Source organism: Cyprinodon variegatus, unplaced genomic scaffold, assembly GCF_000732505.1.
Source record: "Cyprinodon variegatus isolate N-32 unplaced genomic scaffold, C_variegatus-1.0 Scaffold2, whole genome shotgun sequence".
Lineage (NCBI taxonomy): Eukaryota > Metazoa > Chordata > Actinopteri > Cyprinodontiformes > Cyprinodontidae > Cyprinodon > Cyprinodon variegatus.
The window spans coordinates 816,214-842,193 of NW_015150455.1; the positions used below are offsets into that span (position 1 = coordinate 816,214).

Here is a 25,980-nt window from a genome sequence, read left to right on the forward strand (position 1 = left end):
GTTTTTAGCTCATTTAGCCCCTAAATAAAATCCAGTGAAGAAGACCAGAAGATTTTTTCGCAGTATAAGTATAGCTGTGTGGAGAGGTTTTTAGAAGACAGAGCAAAGGCTTTGAAGGGGCAAAAGTTATATTTTCTGGACAATATGTAAAACAACATGTGTGGTTGAAACTATAACTGCACATCACCCAAAACAAACCACCCATCAGCAATGCACTGCTACAATCACAAATTATTGCATATAAAACTTCAAAAGAATTGCGCATTTATCATCCATTCAATCAAAAGTGCCTTAAGTGTTGGTAGAAAAATATGCAAATAAATGAACAAAGCATCATATGACCCATCTAATTTTTCACTTTGTTATTTATAATTTCTGCCTTTATAACCAAGAAACCCAGTCTGCTTTCAGCCTTTCTTCTTCGTCTACATCCCATTCCCACTGCTGTAACTGCCTACATTGTGAAGGATGAGGTCATTTGATTTTTTTCCCCACAGCGTTAAACTAGTGCTAACAAGTTGCAGGACCTACAGAACACGTTCTGTACATTAAGATATACATCAGGCGGTCGGTGGGCAAGCGAGCCACAACCACATAAAGGGCCCATTATTCCAGCCGGAGTCGCCTGCGCTGCACTGGCAGGTTCAGGCTCAGCTTTGATTACACACCGAATGATGAAATCCACACAGGCCTGAGAGCATAGCGTTGCTGGCACAGCCCAGTGGAAAAGAAAGTTGCAACACTCTGGTGTTTGTGTGTGCATAAATCAGTATGTATCCATGTGGATACTTGCACATATACTCACCAGTTTGGCTTCTGAGTGCATTGAGGGAATGTGAGTAGAGGAGCATGAGTTGCTGTGGGCGGGGCTCTGCATGCCCATCATGTTTGAACTCATAGACATTTGCCTCTCCATCTAAAGATAAAAAAAAAGTACAGTTTTACTTAAAGTGTCGAGCAAGCCACTCATATAGCCACTCATCCTCATTACAGCCACAAACCTTAATGCATTTAATTAGGATTTTATTACAAATGCCCATAGAGTAGGAAAAATTATAAACTTTTCAAGATTTTATGCAAATTCATCCCTGAAAAATGTGGTGTGCATTTTTTAGTCAGCTGTCTGATTCATTAGCTTGTCGAACCGTCTTTTGCTGCGAGCCTTTTGGCATGTTTCCCACTTTTCGGTGTAATAATACAAGTTCAGTCAGATTAGCTGGAGAGCATTTGTAAACATTGCATTGATCTGTAGCTGTTTTCATTTCCTTTCGCTTCATTGCAGACAGTAAACCCCTGGTGTGTGTGGGTCTAACACAAAAAAGAAAAACAACCAAATTAAGTTATTTGAAATTAGTGATTATTATGTGAGCATATCAAAAAGATCCACAAGAATGAATGCTACTGGAAGGCACAATATAATGCATACATCTGCTTGCAGAAATGTGTCTAATCCTTAGATTTTGCAGAGACACTATGGCGTCAGAGCAGAAGTGTGAGACTCTTCCTCGTGCTCGCCGGGCATACGATGGAGAAGACGAGAGAGTCTGATTTCATGACGGGCTGGCCCCATGCACAGCTCTGTGTGATTATAACTGGAGTTGACCCACAACAGGAAGCCAGAACAGAGGGACTTAACACAGGAAGCCAGTGCAAGAGGAGTTTGTGGTGCCTGTATGTGTGTGTGTGTGTGCGCGTGTTTCTGATGGTTCTGTGGTGAGTTTCTGTAAGAGGAAAACATCAAATATTGGTCAGTGTGACTGTATCATGTGTTGATGCAAAGAAATGGGATGAAATCAGGAGTATTAGAATAAAAGGAGGGTTTACATCTGCCTCAATGCGTGCAGACATGATTTGCCTCTGACTGACACCTCAAGCCTCAATGTGAGGAAATCAGCTGGGTAAACTAACAGGGGTGATAGGTCACTTATGCAGGGGTGATAATGTGAGTAGTGTTCACCATGAAATGTAAGCAGGAAAGAGAAACCTTTGTTTCAGCGTCTAAACTTATATATTTATACAATATATATATGTATGGGCCTCCATTGCAGCAGTCTCTAATCTCTCTGATTGTTGTGGTGGTCTCTGAGAAAAAGGGACCCCTCTTTTTGCCTCTTCCCCTTCCTCCACCCTGTGTCCGCAGAGACTTAGGTATAGAACCTGACACACAACCTTAATTGCAGTAAGAGTGTTTTGTGTAAAAATATCACCCAAACCTGCACCCCTTTCCTGAACCGTCAATCTTCCCCCCAAATCACTTAGCTCCTAATTTAATAAACATGGGAGGGACATTTTACGTACCATAAACACAGCTTGTCTTAAGTTACAATGAGAACATATGTTATATCCTGATGTAAGGAGCTTTCTGCACGTTTTTATTATTTCTGTTCACGCAGTGCTCTAATTCCTTTAAAGACAAGAGTTTAAAACCTGAATCCAGAGACAAATCATTAATTTCTGCAAGAGATGAATTGCTTTGCAGGACACAACCCTTAATAGTAAAAGAAAACATCCCAAATAGCAAATCCAAGTGCAGTACATACAGTGGACTCAATAAACTGGACACGCTCTGCAAACTGTTGTTAAACTCACAGGCATCAGCACAGCCGAGGAGCCGGGCATGGTGGGGTCTGGCAAGGTTCCAGGCATGGAGGCTGGCAGAGGCTGTCTCTGTCTGTTTCTTAGGTGCAGTAGCGAGGACAGGGAGCCTGGGACAGGCCTGAAAGTACACACAACACAAACACATTACAACGTCATTTTTTACAGTTAGACTGACTAATCTAAGTAGACTCCTTTAATCCAGCTCTGGATTAGTTCCCTAGTTTCTATGTTTGTATTTATATTTTTTCCCGTCCTCTTTTAATCTTATACCTACAACCTACAGAGTCTGCTATAATGACCCTTATCCAATAAATGTATGTTTTATTTGTGGTGAGCTTAATTTGAAATATTTATGTAGTGACCTGCATTTATAAAAATGTTTAGATCTGATTTCTAATCCTTTTTTTGTGAATTATTGGCTAAAAAACAGGTATTTAACTCAATACAAAGTTATGAATGGACCAGAGAAAATGTTGAATTATTCTATGTTGAACTATTCTATTCTATATATACTGATATGGTTAAATGTACATGGATGAACTTTTAAATATATTATTCTTAAAAATGTAATATTTTAGGGTTTATATGATGGAATATGAATGAAGGATTTCTTCATTAAAACACACCAGGAACAGTGCAATCATATCAGGCCCGTCCTTGCCACATGTGCATTGTGCAGGTCACAGCAGTGGAGAGCGGAGCAAACAGATGTGTTACCGCTGCTGATGCTACAACATGAGCTCCATCATCCTGACTCTAAGCGCATCCAAATCAAGTGTGATGTTGATTATAAAAATTGATCAGAACTCCTGATGGACACATTCATTACTATACTGCATGCTACGCTGGTGTCTCTTCTCAACAACTAAAGTATTAGTTCTATACTCATATGCTAAGTGGAATCACATTTTGCATCTACTACATCAAAATAGACTGAGTCTATAGCAATTGACAGGAGAAAAAATGATTTCACTTTTAAAAACAATCTCTGGGCAAACTGGAAATGTTTAAAAGCTGTGTGATTTCCTTGCCCCACTACTAGTAGGCAGTATGTTCAGTGAAACTCAACAACACATGTACAAATATTGATTAATACTTTAAAGAGGCATTACGGAGTTTTCTAATGACACTGCCACCTGTGGCCAAAACACAGAACTGCAGCACCCTTCTGCTCATTTTTGTAGCTTGCACTCGTATTTTGCCAAGTTTCTTTTTTTTTTTTTTTACTTGTTTCACCTTATGTGGAGTTGCCATCGGTGTATGAGTTGAGCTGGGCGCTTCTGAAAATCGATAAAAACCCATTTTGAATATAACGTTTCAATTGTTTGCTAGGCTGGACCCATTTATCCTAAACACATTTGATGCCATATTTGCAGAACAGAGCAGGAACTACAGAATCAGAGTGAATTGAGACAAATACGCAACAGACTTATAGATGGATTGGCGCTGATCTACTAAAGTGTCAGTCTGCTCATCAAACCATATTTTAGTTGTAAAGGGTCAAATAGAAAAAAACTTTAATTTTAAAGTTATTTTTCAGTAAAAAGCTAACAAAATGCCTCTTTAAAGATCATCAGAAAATTTAGAGTGGTGCATAAAAAAAGCATAAATTTTACAGAAATGGGTTCTTCTTCTTGGTGTTACATTTCTCAAGTTTAACAAAAAAAAAAGGAAGCAAAACAAGGGTTAACTCAACTCAACAAAGGGTCCCAGAACCACACATAGGTTGTCACCTTTTCTGGATGGATGGAAGTTGGAAGTTGTGAAGGTTTGAATAGCATTAGTGTACCTGACAACTTGTAGCTATCGCTTTTGAAGTTTATGATAAAAGTGCACTTTTGCTGTCTGTTTCATTTAAGGACCTCTTCAGCTCAGAGTTTGCTGTCGTTGAAATCCTTTTTGCGCATAGATAAAATGAATGTCATACTAGATGAATGACAACCTGGTCATACTAAATAAGTAATACTCTTTTTCTTAGACAACAATTGAGATGAGCATGTGACGAGCTCTGGGGCAGCAATAGAGGACAGAGGGGGAACATTTTCTTGAGTGACCATAAAAAAGAGTTTAGAAATACTGGCCAATGCATACTGGAGGCCACATCAATAAATAATATGCAGAGAGGCCTGCACTGAGCTTCAGCTAATGACAGGAATCATGTGTCAGTTGCATGGCTAAACCACACTACCTACATCTGCAAAACGTCAAATCATTTATACAACTGCCACTAAATCCCCACTTTTCAGAAGATCAGTTTCTGGCTGACTGATGCATGGATGCGTAAAATTACATTCAGCCTAAAAATGGCCCTCTCTACATGATTTTTTTAAATAACCCACAGTGGTAAAATCAAAAAATTTTCCAGTTATCAGTAACACCAGGATGAATGTAGCTGCTCAACGGAGTTTTGGGGTTTGTGAGATTCCAATAAAACTAGAACAGGGAAGAAGCATTTAGGTGAAGCATCTGAAATGAATTCATGAAATCAGTCGCCAGCATCACATTCTAATTTACCGTAATATTGAGCAGTGAAGGCTTGATGGCAAAATAGAAGGGTGCAACTGAGCCAACAGTCCCCCACCTGAATAAATACCTGTATTTTTCCAGACCTAAAACATGAGCATTTATGCTTAGACATTTTAGATTGCTACACACACACACGTTCACACACAGGACTATTACCTTCTGACTGCACGTCACTCCTGTCTAACATCCCAATTTATCACAATCACACCCATTTAACAGCACTTATGACACCTGAGCAATGCTGCAAATCCAACCATTTCCACATGGGAAAAGTCACATGAAAGTACAACGAGCAGCATTCACATTTACATCTACATTATTTCCATCACCACTCACACTTTGCAAATGTCCAGGAGAACAAAGTAGCAACAGGGTTGCAAAAGAAAAATGTAGCTTGTGTGTTAATAAAAAATAAGCCTAATGATTTTTCTTAATGCTCTGCAGACCTAAACTAAGAGCTCTGAGTGGGAATTTGTTCCAAAACACAGAGCAATTTGGATTTTATGACTGAATAATTCACTAAATCCACAAGAAGTAAAGATTTTTATTTTGCAGTTTTGTAAGGTGTCAAACTATAAATATTTATTTTCCCTTTCCCTTTAGTTTTATGGTCCTGCTTATTTGACAAATTATAATTAGTTAAATTATAAGTTCTACTTATACAACTTGAAAAGTGAATTAAAAAGGAAAAAATTATTACAACTGAAAAATGTGGCAAGACTTGTTTCTGGCTCTCTTTCCTTGGATGTCCTTAAATAAAATTTATCCCCCAAAGTTAACTGCAAACTCAAAAAATGTAAAAATTACCAAAACAACTTCCAACTTAGCTAAAGACTATGATAGGAGAGCATTAATCAGAAAAACAGAAATCCATCATTAAAAGAAAAGAAAACAGAACAAAACATGGAAAAAGGCACACTGATCTAATGACAACAGCACTATACTTTGTAGCTTCAATTCAAGACACTAATCTAACATCACTCATCAGCCTGAATACATAATATACCCCAATTACAGCTCGGCGGAGGCAGCATTATGCTGCAGGAATGCTAATATTTAGATAAGACAGGGACAGTGGTCAAAAGAAAGAGAGGAGTTAAAAACAGGGTGAGAAACAAAATCTCACTGGAACCATTGGCCTGTTCTGCAAGACATCTGCCACAAATATAAGGCTAAAAAAATCAATATTATAGAAATATCCTTTAATGGAGTAAACCAAAGCATTTGCATGCATTAGGTTGGCCCTGTCAAAGCCCCGGCCTAAATAAATCTGAGGATTAAAAATTATAGTCGAAAGTCCACGTAATGTGACCGAGCTAGAGATATCTGGCAAACAAGGGGCAGGAAAAGTTGTCCTTTGAGCCATTTAAAGGTTTTCCTTCTGCACTTCTCTGTAGCTAACATAAAGTTTGTGTTTTTCACCACTGCACAGACAAAAAAAAGTTCACCAAGTCTGATGGAAAAACAACATCAGCATCTGACTGTGCATCTTTCGTTGAGTTACTCTCCGCTGCTTTAACATGCTAAGATGTCTCCGACAAAAAAACATCCAGCTTTTTTTTAAAGTACAATTTAGAGCATTTATCTTATAATCTGATCATAAAAATAGTTTCTAATGAGCTGAAATATACCAAGAGCCATTCTGTTTCTTACAGTTTGTCAGTTCTGGTTCTTTTAATCCCCCTAAAAACTTTATAAACAAAGGTAATCTTCTGGAGTTGGTAAAATGGCAATAATAGCATGCTATTTTGAAAGATACATCTTAGTTGTAGTTGTGCCATTCTTTGGGCTGTGGGAACATGTGCGTATGTATATGAGTGAATAATAACAGCCTCTGCCAGATTGATAATAGCCTGTGTAGGGCCCTGGGGGGAGCAGGTAGACACTCCACAGCCCTGACCCTGCACTCTCACATTACTGAGTGCCTCGCTCTCATTCTCAATCCCCGTGCAAGAACCACCACCAACGCCGCCCACCTTCACTCCGCCATGACATCATTGCTGGATCTTCTTTCCTGCCTGAACCCCTTTTTTGTTGTTGCTTGTTTTGCTTTGCTCTCTCCTGTGACTGTCACTTTCCTGGTATTTCTTTTACAAGTTGAGATTTTTTTGGCTTTGTTAATCCAGTATAACTCTTTTTTGGGGCCCCCTCAGGGTGCTCATACTTGAACTCAAGTCTCTCTGCTCCAATCAGACCTGCAGTGTGCACACATGCATGCTATACCATCTCAGTCCCCCAACTCCAACTCAAGTGTGGGGACTTAAAACACAAGCGGCCTGGCCATCATCCAAAGCGACAGAGAGACGGAGAGAGGTTCACTCAGTCCACTGACTCACGTCCTTCCCTTTTTGACTTCACTCCAGCAATGATGTAATGCTCTTGGCTTTTCTCCCTCCCCCCACCCAGTGCCTCCATACCCCTTGATTTTGTCCCTCCCTCCTCTCCTCTTCTCTCCTCTGCTCCTCACTTTCCCTCTCTTTTTCTCCTGGACCCATCCAGCATCGCTGCACTGGCTCCTCACTGGGTGAAGTCACTGCGAGCTCAGGATAGACGCAGCAGCTAAAAAGTTTTGAACGTAACCAAAACAGCCTAGGGCCAAGTTCCAGACATTTGGGAGATGGTGGTGCAGTTGCCATGGGAACAGCGATAAACAGAGAAAGAAACAAGGGCCTCAAACAGCTTGCAGCTGCCTGGCTCTCAGAGTAAACACTGCGCAGGACCTGCCCCTGATTTACTGCCTTTAATCACTGGTGGGAGGAGAGTGCCATGGGGTTTGGACTGAGGAAATAATACGAATCTGATCAAATAAATCAGCTGTAATGGGTTACAACACAGGCTGACTTTTATTAGTGGGCTTGAGATGAGATGGATGCAGCCAGGGAGCTTCTTTGGGAAGCATCTTAGACGGGGAGTCCTCACATTAGGGGGGCCACAAGCTAAGTCAACCCTTGCCAGTACAGTTGATGAACGGCTGTCAATAACATTTTTAACCAATTAGCTTTAATATATGACGCTTTGCAAAAGTATTCCCATGTCTTTTTTCATTTAACTGGATTTTATTTGGAATTTTTCTTATTATACCAGCACAAAGTAGTGCATCTGGAAAGGAAGGAAAGTAATAGCTTCAAACACCTTTTACGAATAAAATTCTGAAAAGGGGGAGATGTGCATTTGCATTAAGACCCCTTTAAGCTATTGCTTTTACAGATACAATTCAAAGAAGTTGCATCATGCAGCAGGGATGCATACCTCATCGAAGACTCGAAAGCTGGTAAGAGTTCAAAGCAACATGTGGTTTTTCATAGTACTGGTTAAAACATTACCATGCAAATCTAGACAGTTTCAAATACATGCCACACTTTTCAGATTATAAAAAAAAAACATTTTACAATAATCTGCTAGTTAGCCTATGAAAAAAAGTCCAGATAACACGGGTTGTATTGTGCTGTTGTAACACAATGCTCAAAGTTTCTGAATTATTTGCCATCTGTGCAGCACTGAACCACAGAAACTAACCAGTGTAAGTCAGCTGTGAACCTGTTCACTTGGGATCTGTCACTGCTGGTTCTCCAACAGCTGGCAAACAAACTCTTTTCACTTTGTCACATTTGATTGCTGCTGTTTTCCATCAAACACAAACATGCAAATTAATCTTATTAAAAATTTGCATGTTGATCCCTCTCTCAGTTTCTTTTCCCTTTCACTCTGATTTGTGTCCTCTCTTGTTGCTCTGTATGTCCGCCGTTGGACATAAACATTTGTTTACACTCCTTAATTCTTCGAATACTATTTTATCCGCTCTCTCATACAGACATGATGTATCTTTTCCTTTCCTTGTACAGACATGTGTTCTGTCATTCCCTCCACCCTCAACAAGTGACAGTTCTGGTATATAAATGCCCCTCTTCTTCTCTGAGTTTAATCCACCCACCTGATCCTTCGCTTCCCCTCCCCAGTCTACCTCCTAATACCCCTCTTTCCTCTTCTCCGTCCACCTCTGATCCCAGTTTTCCTCCTTCCTGTCCACCTCCATCCAGCGTTTTCCACACTTCCCCATCCTGCGCTCCCTCAGAGAAGCGAGGCACATCTCTATGTGTGAGTTGGGTTTGCAGGAGCCTGCATGTGTGGTGGCCCCGGGGCAGAGATGACACAGGCCTGCTGGAATGAGAGGGGAATAGAGTCTGGGCGTTCCTCTACAAACGCACTATTAAACCCGCTGCAGTACACAATGAGCTCATCTTAATTCAGGTCAGATGTACATCCTGCTTTCTCTCTGTCTTTTAATTTTCTGAATTTATTACCTTATGTACATCCGTCTATCTACTACTGCCTATCACTACACATTATGGTTAATTTAAAAAGGGAGTCCACGTGTTAGCATGGAAAGACAAATCAGAGCGTAAGGGTTAATTCAAGGTTTCCTTCTTAGTCACAATTGTTTTAGAGCAAACAAAGCAAAAACAAAAGAAATTGCAAGGTTCCAAAAGTGAACTTTAATCTCCGATTGCATATGCATAGATGTTTTATTAATAAAAAGGTATAAAAAATGGACAAATGCTCTAATGCAAAGTTTTATGAAAAACATTTTGGATAAAAAATCAATAAAAGTTTCAGTTCCTCAAAGAGTCTTACCTTGTAATAACCATAGAAAGATCACAAGCATCTTTTTGAAAAATAATAAAAAAGCTTTCCCAACCATTTTTCTTTTTTTTTTTGTACAAATCACACATCTGACAGACGTCACTAACCGACAGCAAACCATGGTCCTAAATAATGGTCGACATAACCACCAAATCTCTTTGCAAAGATACAAGAGGCTTACAGAAAACCTATTTATCACCCAAGGCTTCGCATGAAGAGCAACATGTATTTGCGATACTTCCCTTAAAGGCAAAAACAAGGACCACAAGTAGCTGGGCGACTAAGGTGTGAAAAATGGTGTGCATTTAAAGCAGCATGGGAACCAAAACCACAATGTGACTTCCTACAAAACTCAGCATGGTGCATGCAGTGCACCCAGGGTGGAACATCGCTAACAATGCAAGCTAAGGCATAAATGCAACATCTAACAGAATGCTCAAAGGTCATCTGCAGAGACGAGGAAAACCATGAGCATCATAAGTTGCATGTTTAAAATGTTTTGATTTTTCTTGTTTAGTTTGCAAATTTCTGAAAGTCCGATACTAAAATAGAAGTCCAAAACCCTAAAAAAAATCTTTGCTGGTTAGATGGTCACAAACCATAACAGTCTGACATAAGCATTAAGTGGTTTAAAGATTGCAGATGTTGTATTTACACATACCCCCTCCCCAACACACACACTGATGAATCCCCCGACATATTGTGTTTAGCACCTTCTAATCAACGGTACCTTGCAAATGCGTTCATAGTCGTTAAGCTTTACGTATTTTCACACAAATCAACCAAATGTTTTTTTTTAATTCTATGAGACACAAAATAGTGGATAATAATGTGAGAGAAAACCTGAAAAGCAAGGCATAGTTTTTAATTCACCTCCTTGCAAGTCTTATGGAATACGTCTCCACCAGCTTTGTACACAAGGACTCTGAAATGTTTGCCCAATCTTTACAATACTGCTAGTTTTTTTCAGAGTAAATGTTTTTAGAAAGTATATTGAAACTCTGGTTGCATGATAAGGTGTCTTGTCCTACAAGGAGGCGACATTTGCTCAGTCCTTTGCATCTTTTAACTGATGTTAACCCTTGACCTGTCTGCTTTTTTCTTGGTCTAATAAGGCTGTTTGATCAATAATGTTCTCTAACCATACCTTTAAGGCCGAGTCAAGTCTACTGCTGTATTGATCAATTCAAGTATAGAGAAAGACTAACACATACACACAACTTACTTTTTAGATTTCTAGTGTTAATAACAATAATAATCTGATGCGTCGTCCAAAGTTCTGTCTACATAATTTCAATCCACTTTAACATTCACCAAAACAAGCCACGCGTCCTAAACAACAGGAAACATCTAAACATGTAATTAAATGTTGCATTATGATAAATTCTTCATAAATATTTTCCCACGTGTGTAGTGTAATCATTTAATCAAAGTGGCTGCTTTCAGCCTGACTGTAGTGAGTAATGGAAACAACTGGCCTAAATTACTCTGCTGAGCCAAAATAAGAAGGATGTCACATTTAATAGTTTGTGCCCACACCCATCTCCACTCAGATCTCCACCTCTCATAAGTCAAAAGGTTGAGGTTTCCAAACTCTGTGTGTCAAAGGATTGTCCAGTAACGTCTAACATACTTAACGGTGACGTTACTCAGCAACAGCTGAGTATGATTAAGAAAAGCCAAGGGCATCCAGAACCTATGCAGTGATAGGACACGAGCTGTGACATTAGGATCTGTTGGCTGTTTCTTATTCCTGGTTCTAACACTGTTTTGTGTCAAAGCAGTTCCCCAAAGACCCAGTTTGAGGACCAGGAGTGGGAGAAAGGAGAGAAAAAGAGAAAGAGAGCGTTCCTCAGGTTTCACAGCTGCAGGCTCGACTCGGTCCTGGAGTAAATGGACTTGAGGAAAACCAATCCTAATTGATTCCAAGCCTCAAAGCTCTTTAGTAAACATTGTGGAGCAATGAAAATGACTTGTTATCCTAATTCATTGGCTGCTCGTTTTGTGTGTTCGGCGGTATGGAGCAACAAACCAAGAAAGCTGGGGGAAGTAAGATTGAAATAATATAATTAGTCTCATTTAGTGACATATTTAAAGCATACTTCCTTCAATTGATTGATACGCCTCTGTATTGCTGAAATATTACTAGGGTAATAAGATACTTAGGTTAACAGGGAAAGAAACGTGTGCTACACAGAAGGCTTACCTTCGCAAACGAGACTGCAAATGAAAAACTTGGGTAAAAGAAAAAATATTCTGTTACAGCTGGACAACGCAGCAGTTTAAACTCATCACAGGGAGTCACTGCTATAACTATTTCAGGACAAACTTGCTTGTAAAGTAGTTGCTGGATGTCCTTGTAAAGAGATCCTGTGCACAAAGACTCTGGTTAGTCCTAATGTCTTCCTGTGGAAGCACTGATTTACATCCTGCTGTTGTAAAAATTTCCAGCTCGGTTTTCTTCTGCGTGAATCTACTCTTCGCATTCATGTGTCAGGATTCATTAGTCGCTGTAAACAAGCAGCACTTCCAAAAGTTCAGAACCTGGATGAACTGCAAGGTTTTCACAATTAAAATGTGCTTGTTTGTTTTTTTATGACACTCTTGCTTCTACAACAATAATGAATATATAAACAAACAATTGAAAAATTCTCACCAAATCCTTCAAGGTGCTATGCTGCATAACTGCATGCTGCATCAGAGAGGTAGGGAGTTCACGCTGACAGGTGAACTCAGGTGAAGCACAGCCTGACACAGCCTCTGTTACCGGCAGTGATTTGCTGCTCCTCCGTTGGGATGAAATTCCAACCCTGTGCTCAACAAAGAGCCTGACAAGGTGTCAGTCAGGCTTAGAGATGGGCCTCCCATCCAATATTCAGCAGCTCCTCGAGCTGTAAATCTACACAAGACAACTTGAACACAAGGCCGGCTTAGCACTGAGTCATCTCAATGTTTAACTAGGTAGCCACAGGACTGGGTTACAATGACAAAGCTCTGGCACAAGTGTGAAGGTGGCTGGAGCGAAGGCAGCAGGACAGCATTAGGACAGCTGATGGTTTTCCAAGGGCAAAAATACAAAGTTTCAACTAGGATTAGCTGGTAAAACCCTAGTAGTACTTTGAGAATTTAACAAAGTAATATTTGTGCCAACATTTAAAATCCAGCTCAGAGGTTGGACAAGGAGAGCTTTAATGGATAAGCAGCAAAGAGACACATGGTAGCTCTGAAGGAAGTGCAAAGATCAACGGTTCAGATGGGCATGGCTGGTGGTTAGACGGGTGCGGCCAAATAAAGGGCAGCCCTGAATGGAAATCTGTATGAAGCACATTCATCGGCTATTCATATATTAGAATCACATAGTCCAGACTAAGAATCTGGCTCAAAAAACTTTACCTCATAAAGACACTGTACATCCAACCTAGGCTTAAGCCACTTTCTTTAGAGGAATACAGAAACATACTAGTTTCTAGTTGCTCATAAAATCAGCTGAATTTCTAGCAATCTTTGGTTCAACAAGGAACTGACTCAAATGGGCTTAACACAATGTATTCAACACTTTTCTGACATTCAAACTATTTTTCAAAAAACAAATTAGGGTGTGCTTCAGTGGAGTATTGGTTGGCGTACATGTCCCATGTACAGAGGCCTTAGTCCACAACGTGGCTGACCCAGGTTCAAATCTGGCCTGTGGTCTTTTACTGCATGTCTCTCCCCCTCTCTCATACTCCCCTTCCTATCAGCCCAATCTATAAAAAAAAAGAGCCACTAGCATCGTCAAAACTTAAAAAACAAAGGTCTAATAATTTTTTTCTTGCCAGAATAAGATTTCATTAAAGTGTAAGGGGTATGTTTTTTTTTCAAACCAAGGTTAAAATAAGTTAGGAAAACATTGCAAACAAGATCAAAATTACCATTAAAAATTGGATTGAACTCTCTAGATTAAACTGAATTAATAATGGTTTGCTTTAAAAACATCTCAAATCTGCCTCTGTACCAGAAAAGAACTCTAAGAGGCTCAGATTCTCATATTCATAAAAAAATCAGTTTCTCAAAACATGAAAAGCTACACTTTTGTAAAGCAACACAGAGCTGACGCTTGAACAATAAATCCTCATCTAGTCCTCTGAGAACGCTGGCATGCGCTGCTCTGGGCCAATGCTGAATGAACAGCAAAACATGAATTTCTGGCCCCACATACAGCACTTGAAATGTAACTAAACTCTGACATTACCTCAGAGAAGACAGAGGAATGACAGCTGGCACAGGCACAAAGGACCAGGCTCAGCCTGAAGCTGTCACTGTAACAGGGCCACACTCAGAGGTGAGAAATACAATGCGCCACTTCCACGATAATTTTCTATACCAAAACGTGATTCTAATAAATACAGAAAGATGTAGAGTTTGTGTATTTGTTGCCAGTAATGCTGATTGTATAGGGGTTTTGTGTCTTACTCACCCTATCTGTCTGTTGGTGGAGGGTGCCTGAGTGATGACGGAGCTGGACTGAGGAGAGGGAAGGGCCTGCTGGATCACTATGCTGGTATCATGGTTGGTCATCCGTGCGTGGGACTGCTGGTGCTGACCTTGACCTGCTTGGCCATGCAGAGAGATGTTCTACAAAGAAGAAAAAAAAAACACAAGTGAAGAATGAATCTGAAGCACAAGTGTGGTGGTTTGGAACCATTTAGCCTTCCCTCCCCATACACCCATCTTGAAGCTGTAATGAGGAATTATGTAAACTATCCTCTACAAGCTTCTCCACGTTCCATTTGGGACACACTGACAGTCTAATGAAGACCAGGTTCCCTGAAAACTCTCTCAAGGATCAGTCATGTATAACAAGAGGGATTGCAAAACAGATCTATGCTATCAACATTTTACTCCTCCTGTGATGTTCTTAAATTTGTTTTTCATGTGGTTTATAGAGCGTCAAAAATGTGCATTGTTGGCATGAAAATCGATTTAACTTTTGGCTTTCAGAATTTGTAGAGTTTCTTTTATTTGGAGCAGTATTAAACTTTTAAAAAATCTGTACAGATGCAAGATAAAGATTTAGGCTCAATCATCTTCATGCCTACAAGTAATTGGTTTTATGATTTTAATAATTTGCAGAAAAAACAGATTTTTTTTTTGCCACTCATCAAGGTTCTGGAATCATTCTTGGATATTTCACTTTATTCGGTTGGCATAAATAGACTGTAGCCTGTGTAATTCTTTACTTATTTACAAGGGCAGTACATCTCTGCAGTTTAAGTGCAATAATCCAAGTCAACTACTGTGTAGTCTTCTCTTAGCTCTCTACTGTGGAGATATTTTTATATCTAAAGGAAACATATTTCAGGACATTACACTTTTTCATGCTTTTTTTTATACTATATACACTCTTTTTATATTGTCTTAACTCTGTCCTTTGTACTCTATATAAGCTACTGGAACCAGAATTTGCCTGAAGGAGTAATCCCAATGAATAAAAAAAGCTGAGACTAAGTCTAAGTCTATATGGTTTAGGTCAGTTTAATTATTTGTTTCCTTGCAGGACACTTTCCATTTTCAAAATGTCTGAGGTCAGAGTCTTTTCAGAAGCTGCTTTATCATCACAAAATCTGTTTTGATGTGTCTTTTTAATCATTACCCTAATGCATCACCAGATCGTGTCCAAGTTTCACAGATCACTCCTCATAATGAGAGTATGTTCAAGGGTAACCACGGAAACACAAAGTTTCAAAACGAAAAAAGAACTGGACGATTGTGCAACACCACTCATACCACCTTAGACTATACCAGAATTCAAGAAGAATCTTTGGAGAAGTCAAAATAAAGCCTTTAGACTTAAGAACACTGGACTCATAACTAAGCACGATGGTGGCAGCGTCAAGCTGAGAGTCTGTTTCCTCATCAGTACTTAGAGAATTGAACAAAATGGATAAAGTAAAGAGGAAGGAGGAATAACTGCAAATTCTTCAACCTCACCTCAAACCGACAGTCCCAACAGGGCAAGGATTTCCAACTCACATCCAAACTGGTTTGGAATCATAAAGCAAGCTTACAAACCTTTAAACTGGTCCTTAACTCAACCTGATAAAAAAATGCATAGACCATGCTTATCGGTGCCAAGAACAAAACAAGTTAGATGAACAGAGCCATCTCTGATGAGTGGTCTGCTGTTCAGACAGAGTTTTGTCAAAAGCTCATTGATGGCTATAAAAACTAAGCGGCTTCCCAACAACTTGCTTTTGGACTTGCTGTAACTTGCTAACTAAATATCAATATGATGAATTTATACATTTATGTACTGTACAAATGTGCATTCAATGTGTTTGATCAAAGAAAATCCACAAAACAGCTGACACAACTCTGGTTTTTAAAATTGATGAAGGTAATCATAATTGTAGTGCTTCCATAACAGCCCAAGCAGAAAAAACGAATAATGGTTAAATATCCAAGATTATGTTTGAATATTCTGGTTAACTTAATCCACAACCTAAAAACTACGAGATATTAGACCAAAAAGTTAACCTTCAATTAAAACAGTACAAAAGGAGTGAATTTACAAAAAAGAAACCCAATACAATAATTTTCTTAATTAAAATCCACCTTTGCATGGCGTATAAATCTATGACTGTTTATCTTTTTCGACTTTTCAGGAGTTTCAATGCTTTTGCCTCTTATCTCTGCCTATTGTGTGCCTAACACTCCTACACCGTCCTGCTCTGACTCGCCTCCTGCTGACTTAGCAGAGCCTCCCGTCATAAACCACACAGGCTGGGCAGACTAGACATGGCTGACCTGAGCACAGACAGGCTCCTCAGCCAAACCCCCAGGAAAACAGCTTAGCTACAGCATGCTCTGCACATGTTCCCAGACGTTAAATAAGCAGTCTGTCTTTTGCTGATATGACTAGTATCCATGTCCTAGGTGAAGGTGCCATAGGGCAGATCTATATGGCATAAATGATGATGTCCTTTGATGAATATTACATTTTGGACCACTGCTTTAATGCAAGACTTTCAGGCCAGCTTGTCTGGTTTTGCTGTTACTTCCAAGATGTCAGTGGTCTGACTTGATTTCTTGGAAGAAATATGACTCCCTCCACTGAGTTGCAGGTGAAGAACCTGATTTCAGCTCTTTTCATCTGTGGTGGGAAACAAATCTTTATCTGCTAGACCCAGTCTGTCACAATTGGCATTAGGTGCGTACCTTATACAAAAAGGTGAGAATAGAGGACACAATTAAATAGAGAACAACCATTTGTGGTCATCAGCTTCTTAAAAGGAAGCTGTGAAATTAAGTTAGGTTTCGGGTGTTTTTTAATCTATCTCAGATGCTTTATCGGCTCAGAGTGCGTAGGCATCTATTTGTGACTAATGATTGCTCCAGATAGCGGTTTGCAAACCAACACCTGTGGAAGGTTGTGGCTTTGGGTTTTTCTTGTTTGTTTTTTATTTTAGTCTGAGGCTTTCTTCTCTATTTTTTAGTACCTGCTTACTGTCCTCTTCTTCTTGCGCTTTGCAAAAGTCCTGCTCGATGGAGCAGTCCAGGTCACTGAACAACCCAACCTCTTCACAGTTCTTCAAGAATCGGGTCGGCGTGGGCGTCTGGTCTGGAAATCAAAGAATACTGGGTCAAGTTTTATTATGCAGCTAACTAAAACAGTTTAAAGTATTTATTTAGTAAAACCATACGAGCAAATACCTGTTATTAGCAAAGGCCTAAATACTTACATTTTGTCTGTTTTTTTTTTTGCAGCTATATTAGCAAGAAAATAAAATCAAGTTTTATGCTAAAACCCCTTAGGAAAATAAAAACCTTTTTTTGCAGTAAATGAAATCAGACACCTTTATAAATGTTCATCTAAATAATTCAGATTTTTGCTTTTAATGCAAATTTAGAGTAATCCCATCCAGGATTACCAGAATATACTCACCCCCCCATCAGTTTTCCACATTAGACAGAGTGAAAGATATGTAATTAAACAACAAAACTAGTGCATACATGCTACTCAATGCTTTTATTTTTATTTTATTTTATTTTTTACAAATAAATCTGGAAATGATTGTGTAAATGTGTATTATAGAAACATATTTTTCTAAAATAAGGAGGGTGGTAGCTTTGCAGAGTCAGATAATCAAATATTTGCCTAGTTTTTTTAAAACAAAAAAAGGTCACACTCATTTTGATTAAATAAAGAGCATCTGTGATTAATCTTTAAATTTCCCAAATGGGTTTAGGTCATTCCAAAAAATGATTTGTTCTGAACCGTCAGAGCTCTGACTGAAAGTTTAGAGTTTTAGTCAAGTTTCAAGATGGAATTCGGTTTAAATTTCATGTCTTTTGCATCGTCTAAAAGGTTTCCTTCCACAACCGTGCTGCGTTAAACTCAAACCATCGTGTTAACCATAACCATCTCCTCTGTCGCTGCTGAAGAGAAGCATCACCGCAGCATGATGCTTCCACTGCAGTGCTTCAGTGTGGGGACGTGTGTTTCTCCTCAAGGCCACAAAGCAGAACCATCCTCCACATTTTTGCTGGGTTACCTTTCATTACCGTAATTGTTGTTTTTCTTTTATTGACTGATCAAACTGAATCAGCAACAACAATTTAACCATAAAGCTAGATTTCTGGAGAACAGATAAGGTAGATCATATTTACTAATCAGGGGACTTAGGAACAAGGTTTTTTTTTTGCCATTTATGTTATTTGGGGGATCCAAGTAAAGGGGGATGACATATAAAAGACAGAGTGACTAAAGCTTGTATGGGTTAAAGTCACTCTAAGCTACAGTCAGTCATATACTTCTTAAAAAAGGCATTAGTGCTTTTAGTTATGAGAGGGAGATGCTCCCTTGACAGCGCCATTTTCACCGACAAAGAACAGATTCCTCGTGTTGAGAGGGGGGTCTCAAGCCAAGCTGCAGTGTTCAGCTTGACGTTGGAAGAGGGGGGGGTGCCTGCTGCCTGCATATCAGGTTTCAACCAGTTGGAGGTGATTTTAGGATGAAGGATGTTTCAAAGGCTAAAAGCATGCTTCATGGTCTGTTTACCCGTTCTGGCTAGACTGAGGATTGACACAAACTTTCAACATGACCGATGCACCCAAAATACAGTTTCAGGCAGACTAGAACCTTCCAGTGCACTTCTTTTAGTGAGCTTTTATTTCAAGCTCTGACTGAAAAAGGGGAAAGCATATTTGTCTGTACACAATACGTTAGTTAAAACCGCAAAAAAATTATTACTTTATCACACTTTACCGTGTGAGACTGTTTTGAAACTTTACCGCATGAGATAAGCTCTAGCGTAAACTGCTGACCATTTTCAACTGAGTTCAACATGTAATTCAGAGAAGTTGTAACTCAGACAGGCGGGCTATGAGACACTCGGCCTAGAAAATCTGATCCTGTGGTCCAAGCAGTGTAAATAATAGAAGGGATAGAATCTGGCTTAGACAGACAATAGCTGATAAGGCAGGATGCTTCTAGGAGGAGGGATCTATGGCACATCAAATGAAACTCATATAAAAAAATGAAAAGATGTAAACTTACTTGAAGCACAAGTAGGGAAAAAAGGCACTGTATGGTCACCACTCAGATATCAACATCTCTATTTCGTGCTGTGGTGTGCTCAAATAGCATGAACAGGAATGACCTGAGCCGGAGGCTAACATACCGTATGATTTACATTACTGCAAACAGCTTGTATAGGACTCCCCATAAAAGTTTTTGATGACAGACGAGTATGTCTGTGGTTGAGTCATTTTGGCACACCTCTGGATCAGAAACCTGCTCGGCTATGGCAGCAAATCAGTCTGTATTGATGCAGGCGTAACTCACCTGATAACATGCTGTCGTTCTTTATGGAGGGGAACTTAAGGGTCATCTCGTGTTTGTGACGATGAATCATCAGATGGTCCTCCGTGGGAAAACGCTGTATGGATTTAAAGACCACAGGTTATCAAGGAGAATTGACAAGACGAGTAAAGTAAATAAGAATTTGGATATTTTAGAGAAAAAGAGTAAAATGAGGCATCAAACAGGAAGGTTGTTGTCGATAACTGGTGTAGCACTAAAATAACACCCCGGCTGTTTGCGTTCTAATTAAATGTTTTTCGCTCACACACCATTATAAGGAAGATAAGTGCGATATACATCCTGTGTGTTTCCCCTGTAATATGCTATCTATTTAAAGATAAGCACTAACCTGAGAGCATCCAGGAGCATTGCACATGAATGGCCTTTCCTGGTCTGAGTTCATCCCTCTGGCCAGCGTCTCATAAAACTACAAGAAAAGACGAATAAAGAGATAAAAAATGGGGAACTGAGTGCTTCCAAATTCTTTAACAAAGTGTTACTAATTAGCTTGAATCCATTTAAAATACATGTGGACTTAGAAACATACAAATATTCCAATCAATGAATTCTGTCTATTCAAAACAATGGTTTATGACATATTCTTAAGATGGAGATTAATGAAACTTAAAAAATAAATAAATAAATAAATAAATAGGCAACACAATGTGTAAAACTTCAATCATGTGCCTACTATATCAGCTGCAAACGACCCCAAGTTAAGTTTTGTTATTTGAATGTCAATGATACATCAGGTTCGTTGAATAGATTCAAGTGACCAACATGCTGAAGCTTAGTGGTAGGGAAATGATAAGGGAAGTATTTGGAACAGATATGTTCATCTAAAAAGCGCTAATATTACAGCCGTATGTTTTCCTTAAATAATCTAGCAACGCTAAATCATATTTTAGCAGTATCCTATTTAATTTTTTCTCAGTCTCTTCAAATAAGTACATTTTGTGAAAGCAATGATGTGATGAAACATTCCTTAACAAATGCAGTTATTTCTGTGTCGATTTTCTCATCATGTACTTATTGAAAGATGTGTAAAATACTTTATGTAGCTCTTATAATCTGTATGGAAGAAATAAAAAGAGAAGTGAAGCCGGAGCAGATAAATATAATTTGAGGATGAGGTTTATTTGGTGTAAAACAAACAACAACTTCACTGAAAATAATGATGTGCTTTATGATCGCATGAGATCATGAGATCAATCTTGTCAAATGTTAAAGACTTCAAGCTGTCATTCTTATTTAAAGGAGAAAATTCAGAACAAAATGTTCCAGAAAAGAAAAAAAAATGTCCTTGAACCTGTGATAAATTCCAGGACAAAAAAAGAGAAATAAATGAAACCAAGCTGAAAGAAAATGATAATTTTTCTCATCAAATCCTGGTCATTATATCTATGAAATTTGTAAATTTTAGCAAAATAAAGCATCCAGTCAATAAAACTTTGAGAAATAAAAGAAAAATAGAACACAGGAGGAGATATGTTTTTTTTACCGCTAATCTAAACAAAAAACGAATAAAATTGACATAAAGACTGAAATACCGACCATATAAAATTTTTTAATAAACTTAAAAAAAATGACTGTTTTATCCTAAACATCAAAACAATCTATGATCATTTGTTGCTGTTGTGTATGTAAAACAAATCAATACACAGCGTCTGTTAATGCTGGGTCTTTTAAGCAAAGCTAGCGCCGTACTTTACTTCTTTGGAGGACTAAAAAAAAAACTACCGTAATAGTTAAACCTGAAATACAAACACAAATTCAAGCAACTTTTATCAACTTTAATATCAGAGTTTGTACAATCCACTACATCTAAAGTTTTTTTTTTTTTCAAAAGCTCAAGAGCATGTTTATCTTACTAAGAATACTTTATACATTTTGAATAGTGCAGCAGATTACATATGATCAAGTTTTAGTATTTTAAAAGATGAGCGTTACAGATATGCAGCATATACAAAGTTTCATGCAAGACGTTAAAGCAGTAATAAATATCAGCCTATCATTAGCCTTTTTATCAGTACTTTGTTACAAACAGACTTGTTGGTTTGGAGGATCATTAGAAATATCACTAACATTAAGTATGGAATGAGAATGAGTCTAATGATTCTTACTGGTCTCTTGGTTAAGAGTGTCTTATAATGTATGTTTATGTCAACAAGGAACTAGTGCTTTGTTATAAATCGATAAAATAAAATAAAAAGAAATCAACTGTGAAGGCCATAACGATTTCAATAAATGTCTTTCTCATTATAATGTCACATTTAAAATAACTCAACTTCAGGCAGAGGACACTAAAGTTTTAAAGGAGATGCCCTTTTTAAATAACTTTTTAGCCTAGTTTGCTTGAAATGGTTCAGCAGCGGTGTGAGGCTCACTTACAAAACGCATTTATCACTTTTTTCTCTTTCATTTTAACCTGCCACATGTTCGTTGACAAGAACTGCAACACACCTGCAATTCAGTCAGAGCTGCCCTTTCAAGCTACAAACATGAATACCTTCATACACTATTTACATGGGTCCCTTTTTTTCATGGGGACAGAGTATTTCCTCAAGCGCCGTCAAAACACTCTGATATCGTGTTTATTCAAGCAGTGTTTGCCTAACAAGCTGTGCTTCATGAGTAAGCCTGCAGAACAGGCTCTGGACAGGGTCTTTCTTGTCAAAGAGCAAAGTGGTCAGGTCTTACTCGCTTCCCCCCTGGTCCACTCAGTCTCCCTACATGGGCTCTAAAAACTCACCTGGTCTCCTTTGACACAAAAAACATGAGCAATCCTTGGATCCCAACTAAACAGAGGATGACAGCCAGTTGGACCTGCGCCTGAAGACCTGCTGTTCTTCATTTCTATGTTGAATCCTTTTCTGATACTTTTTTTGACTCAAATGTTTCACCTTTGGTTGTTTGTCAAACTTTTATCACCATTTGTTTTCTCTTATAGAGCTTTAACAGTGGCTGCAGATAAAATATTGTATATATTATGTAACATTGCATATATGTGTGTATATGTGTGTGTATATTTATTTATATACATATAGCGATACAAGTTTGACATACCAATCAGAAACTGATTCAACACAGAAATAAATAACAGCAGGTCTTCAGGCGCCATATATATATATATATATATATATATATATATATATATATATATATATATATATATATATATATATATAGTTTAAATGTTTCATTCTATTTCATTAATATGTAGACCAGCAAATATTTATTCTGCATTTTTAAGCCAGTTTTGAAGAGTTATAGCTGCTTTTATTTCTTTTTATATTTGTGTTTTTCTTTTTGTAATATGCTTACTGTTGTGTTTTTTTTAGGTAGACAACTTTAAGATATGTCCAGGGACAACAGATGAAAAATAGCCCTTTGGCTAATTTTGGTGCTTTTGCAGGAATGCTTATTAATGTACACTGTCCCTGTCAAATAAACAAATAAATCTAAATAATTTTATTGTCACAGGAAAATGGTGATCACTATATGAGAGATGCTGTTTCTTATTTTTCATTTGAGTATTTTGGCAGATTTCACAGGAAACTAAAACCATATGATGGATCAAATTCTGCTTGTAATTCCTAAAATGCCTCTCTGAATCCCCCAATTTCTTTTACACTTTAGATTGTCACTTCTCAACGCCCTTCCCTTGGAAATGACACTGGGCTTATGTTTTATATAGATTTTTTTTAGTTTAGCAGAGGAAATTTGGTTACACTTCAACATTAACTGAACCCTGATGTGAGCGAGCAGAAGGATTAGGGTCTAGCGTTTGGTTTCAAGAGGAACAGGGGAGGAATTCTCCAGGTAGTCCATGCATTAGAATTCAAACAGTATGGTAAAGGAAAGAGGGGTTAAGGTGCAAAGGGGTTTAAAGCAAGCCTGAACACGCAGAGCAATTCAAATCTATGCATTGTCACAGCCTTGGCTTTTGACAGCACAAGTTCAAGGCAGGATTACAGTGATCACCTGAGGCAGACTGGATGGCTGCCTTAGACGGTTTCAGCGTTTTGAAAAGCAAAATTAATTCTAAGTCAAACTTGATTTAATTGTAATTTTAGACCAAGACAAATAGGTCGCCATGGCAATGGAACCCCATGAACTGACTGAACAAGTTGAAATCAATGCAAGAAATTAAAAAAAACAGTCTGAGAACTTCTGAATAAAAGCTCCGCTTTCACTTTACTCTGAAAAATTATGGAACCTTTTTGGCAACTACTCAATCATATTTAGTTACTTTCAAAAATCTGCAGATTTTGTAAACTGTAGTTACTTTACAATATCTGCACAATTGATTTTGTTCCTACAATGCTAACATAAAGAAAATACTGTTAAACTAACTGAATTTGATTAAATTAATGCCATAAACTGTTTTCTGTGGATCCCCTCTTTCTTTCTTTCTTTCTTTCTTTCTTTCTTTCTTTTTTTTTTTTTTTGTACATTGGCCCTATCATTACCCCAGGAATCATGAGCACTGGAAGCAGTCATCAACAAATAAACTTAGTTTGGGTCACATTTCACCAGTCTAATCAGCCTCAAGACTGCAATCAAGCCTAGGCAGAAAATCTGCAGCAATGTTATTCAAATCAAGCCATTATACCTGATGCTTTACCTGACAGACTATTGTGATTATTATTATTCGGTGGTGGATTTCATGACATTTTGCTTATTTCCCCTCAGTAACAAAAGGTTTTTACGCACAGAAATTGACTTATCAAGAAATATTTTTAAACAGACTTTTGCAACTCAAATGAAATGTAGAATATATTAAATCATTTTGTCTGAGAGTCAGCTATTTTTAAAGTTTCTACTTCATCCTCACAAAGAAACAAAACCCAAGTCTTATTATTATTATAACATATTTCTATTGCGTTTGTCTTCTAATAATAAAAAAGTAATATGCAGGATTTCTGGTCATCTGTTTTCTCACCTCTCTCCTCACATATTTTACAGTCTACATGAAAGAAAAGTGGTTATTGACAGCGCTGTCACATAAACATAATGACAGCGGCCGAGGAGCAATCATATAATTAAAGCGCGTTTCTTCCCTTCCAGCCGGATGGCAACAAAGCGCGCCTCGTCAGCACAACCTTACTGAAAGTAACCCTCAACATCAAATATCGACGAGCCTGCAGCATGACGTCATGTTGCTCACATTGCATATCGGGGGGGAATTAGAAAAAAAAAAAAAGAAGAAGAATAAATTTTGTAGGAATCGAAGCGTGTTTTTCTTGCATGACAGCAGCTGAAGCGTTTTCCAGGCGATGATTGAACCGCAGGGTCCGCGCGGGACGCTCCCCCGGCTGCGCTTTATCCCCAAACGGGACAGGCGTGACAATGATGCAGACATGCAGCCCAAAGAAAACTGGAAAGAAAGCACCTTTTGTGTTCTTGTTTATTTTATTTTGATTGTTGAAGTTCAGATCTGGATCCTGCAGATTATTAGATTTGGACCTAGAGCTGCAGCGGGCACTTGACTCCAACTTCAACAACGCTAAATAAAATCTCACGATAATGACTTGAGATGACAATCCTTAAAAATCGAACAAAACTCGCGAAAATCTGTAGCAGCTTTAAGTTCAAGTCTTTGTAAAACGGGGAAGAAAAAGAAAACATTTTTTTAACCTAAACTGCTGGATTGAACAAGAAAACAAGCTGTTGCATGAAAGACAAAAACTCGCAAAAAATAAAAATAATCGCTTTAAACAAAGTCAACAAACCTGCAGAGGCTCGTGCACAAGGGTCTGCATGGTGGCAGCGCTTTCAACTTACCAAACAAGTGTAGAAAATGAAGCAGCCTCTGAGAAGAAACCACGTTGGACTGAGAAAGGATTACAATGCGATCTATTTAGAGAAGCATAACGTCACCCCTGGGGTGACGTCACGTGGGATTCCTGAACTTCTAAATCATAGCGGACCCTGCGCGAGGAGGAGTGGGGGGGCCGTGGGGTGGGGTAAGTGGACAGGACACCACCGGCTGGGTCGTGGAGTGGGTGTGGTGTGACACAGCAGGATGACCTCTGCTGACCCAGGCTGAGAAGATGGGTTCAGTTTGATGCTCAAGTTCAATCAGAACCCAGATACTGCTCAGCATGAATTAAAACCTATTCAGCAAATTCATATTTTGCTTTAATTATCTAAAAGCTACTTGAATGTTTTAAATACCTTTTTTCTCCTGTCTGTATTATGAATGAGATGCTGAAGTGCCATAGCTGATTATTGGGATGACCTAAATGTATTCTTATCATCAATTTATGCAAATAATTATTTACAGAAATATGGGTTTTAAAAATTATTTTTTTAATCATATCTTTTCTGTTTATTAGCTGTTCCAATGTATGCCTTGTATAGGGATA

General features: G+C 38.4%; 1 protein-coding gene across 2 annotated transcripts in view; it reads right to left on the reverse strand.

Moving 5' to 3' along the window:
• The window catches only part of creb5 (cAMP responsive element binding protein 5), a 45,376-nt gene extending 19,904 nt beyond the window's left edge, over positions 1-25,472 (reverse strand). The window contains exons 1-7 of one of the 2 annotated variants that reach the window (XM_015370918.1): positions 25,397-25,472; positions 19,959-20,036; positions 19,592-19,685; positions 17,244-17,365; positions 14,222-14,379; positions 2,590-2,716; positions 806-916 (exon numbers count right to left, since the gene is read on the reverse strand). In XM_015370918.1, coding sequence (XP_015226404.1) covers positions 806-916; positions 2,590-2,716; positions 14,222-14,379; positions 17,244-17,365; positions 19,592-19,685; positions 19,959-20,012 — 666 coding nt within the window. In that variant the 5' untranslated portion in view covers positions 20,013-20,036; positions 25,397-25,472. Of the gene's footprint in view, positions 1-805; positions 917-2,589; positions 2,717-14,221; positions 14,380-17,243; positions 17,366-19,591; positions 19,686-19,958; positions 20,037-25,344 lie in introns of both variants that reach the window. The other variant, XM_015370909.1, reaches the window with a different exon arrangement.
• Positions 25,473-25,980: the final 508 nt, after the last annotated feature.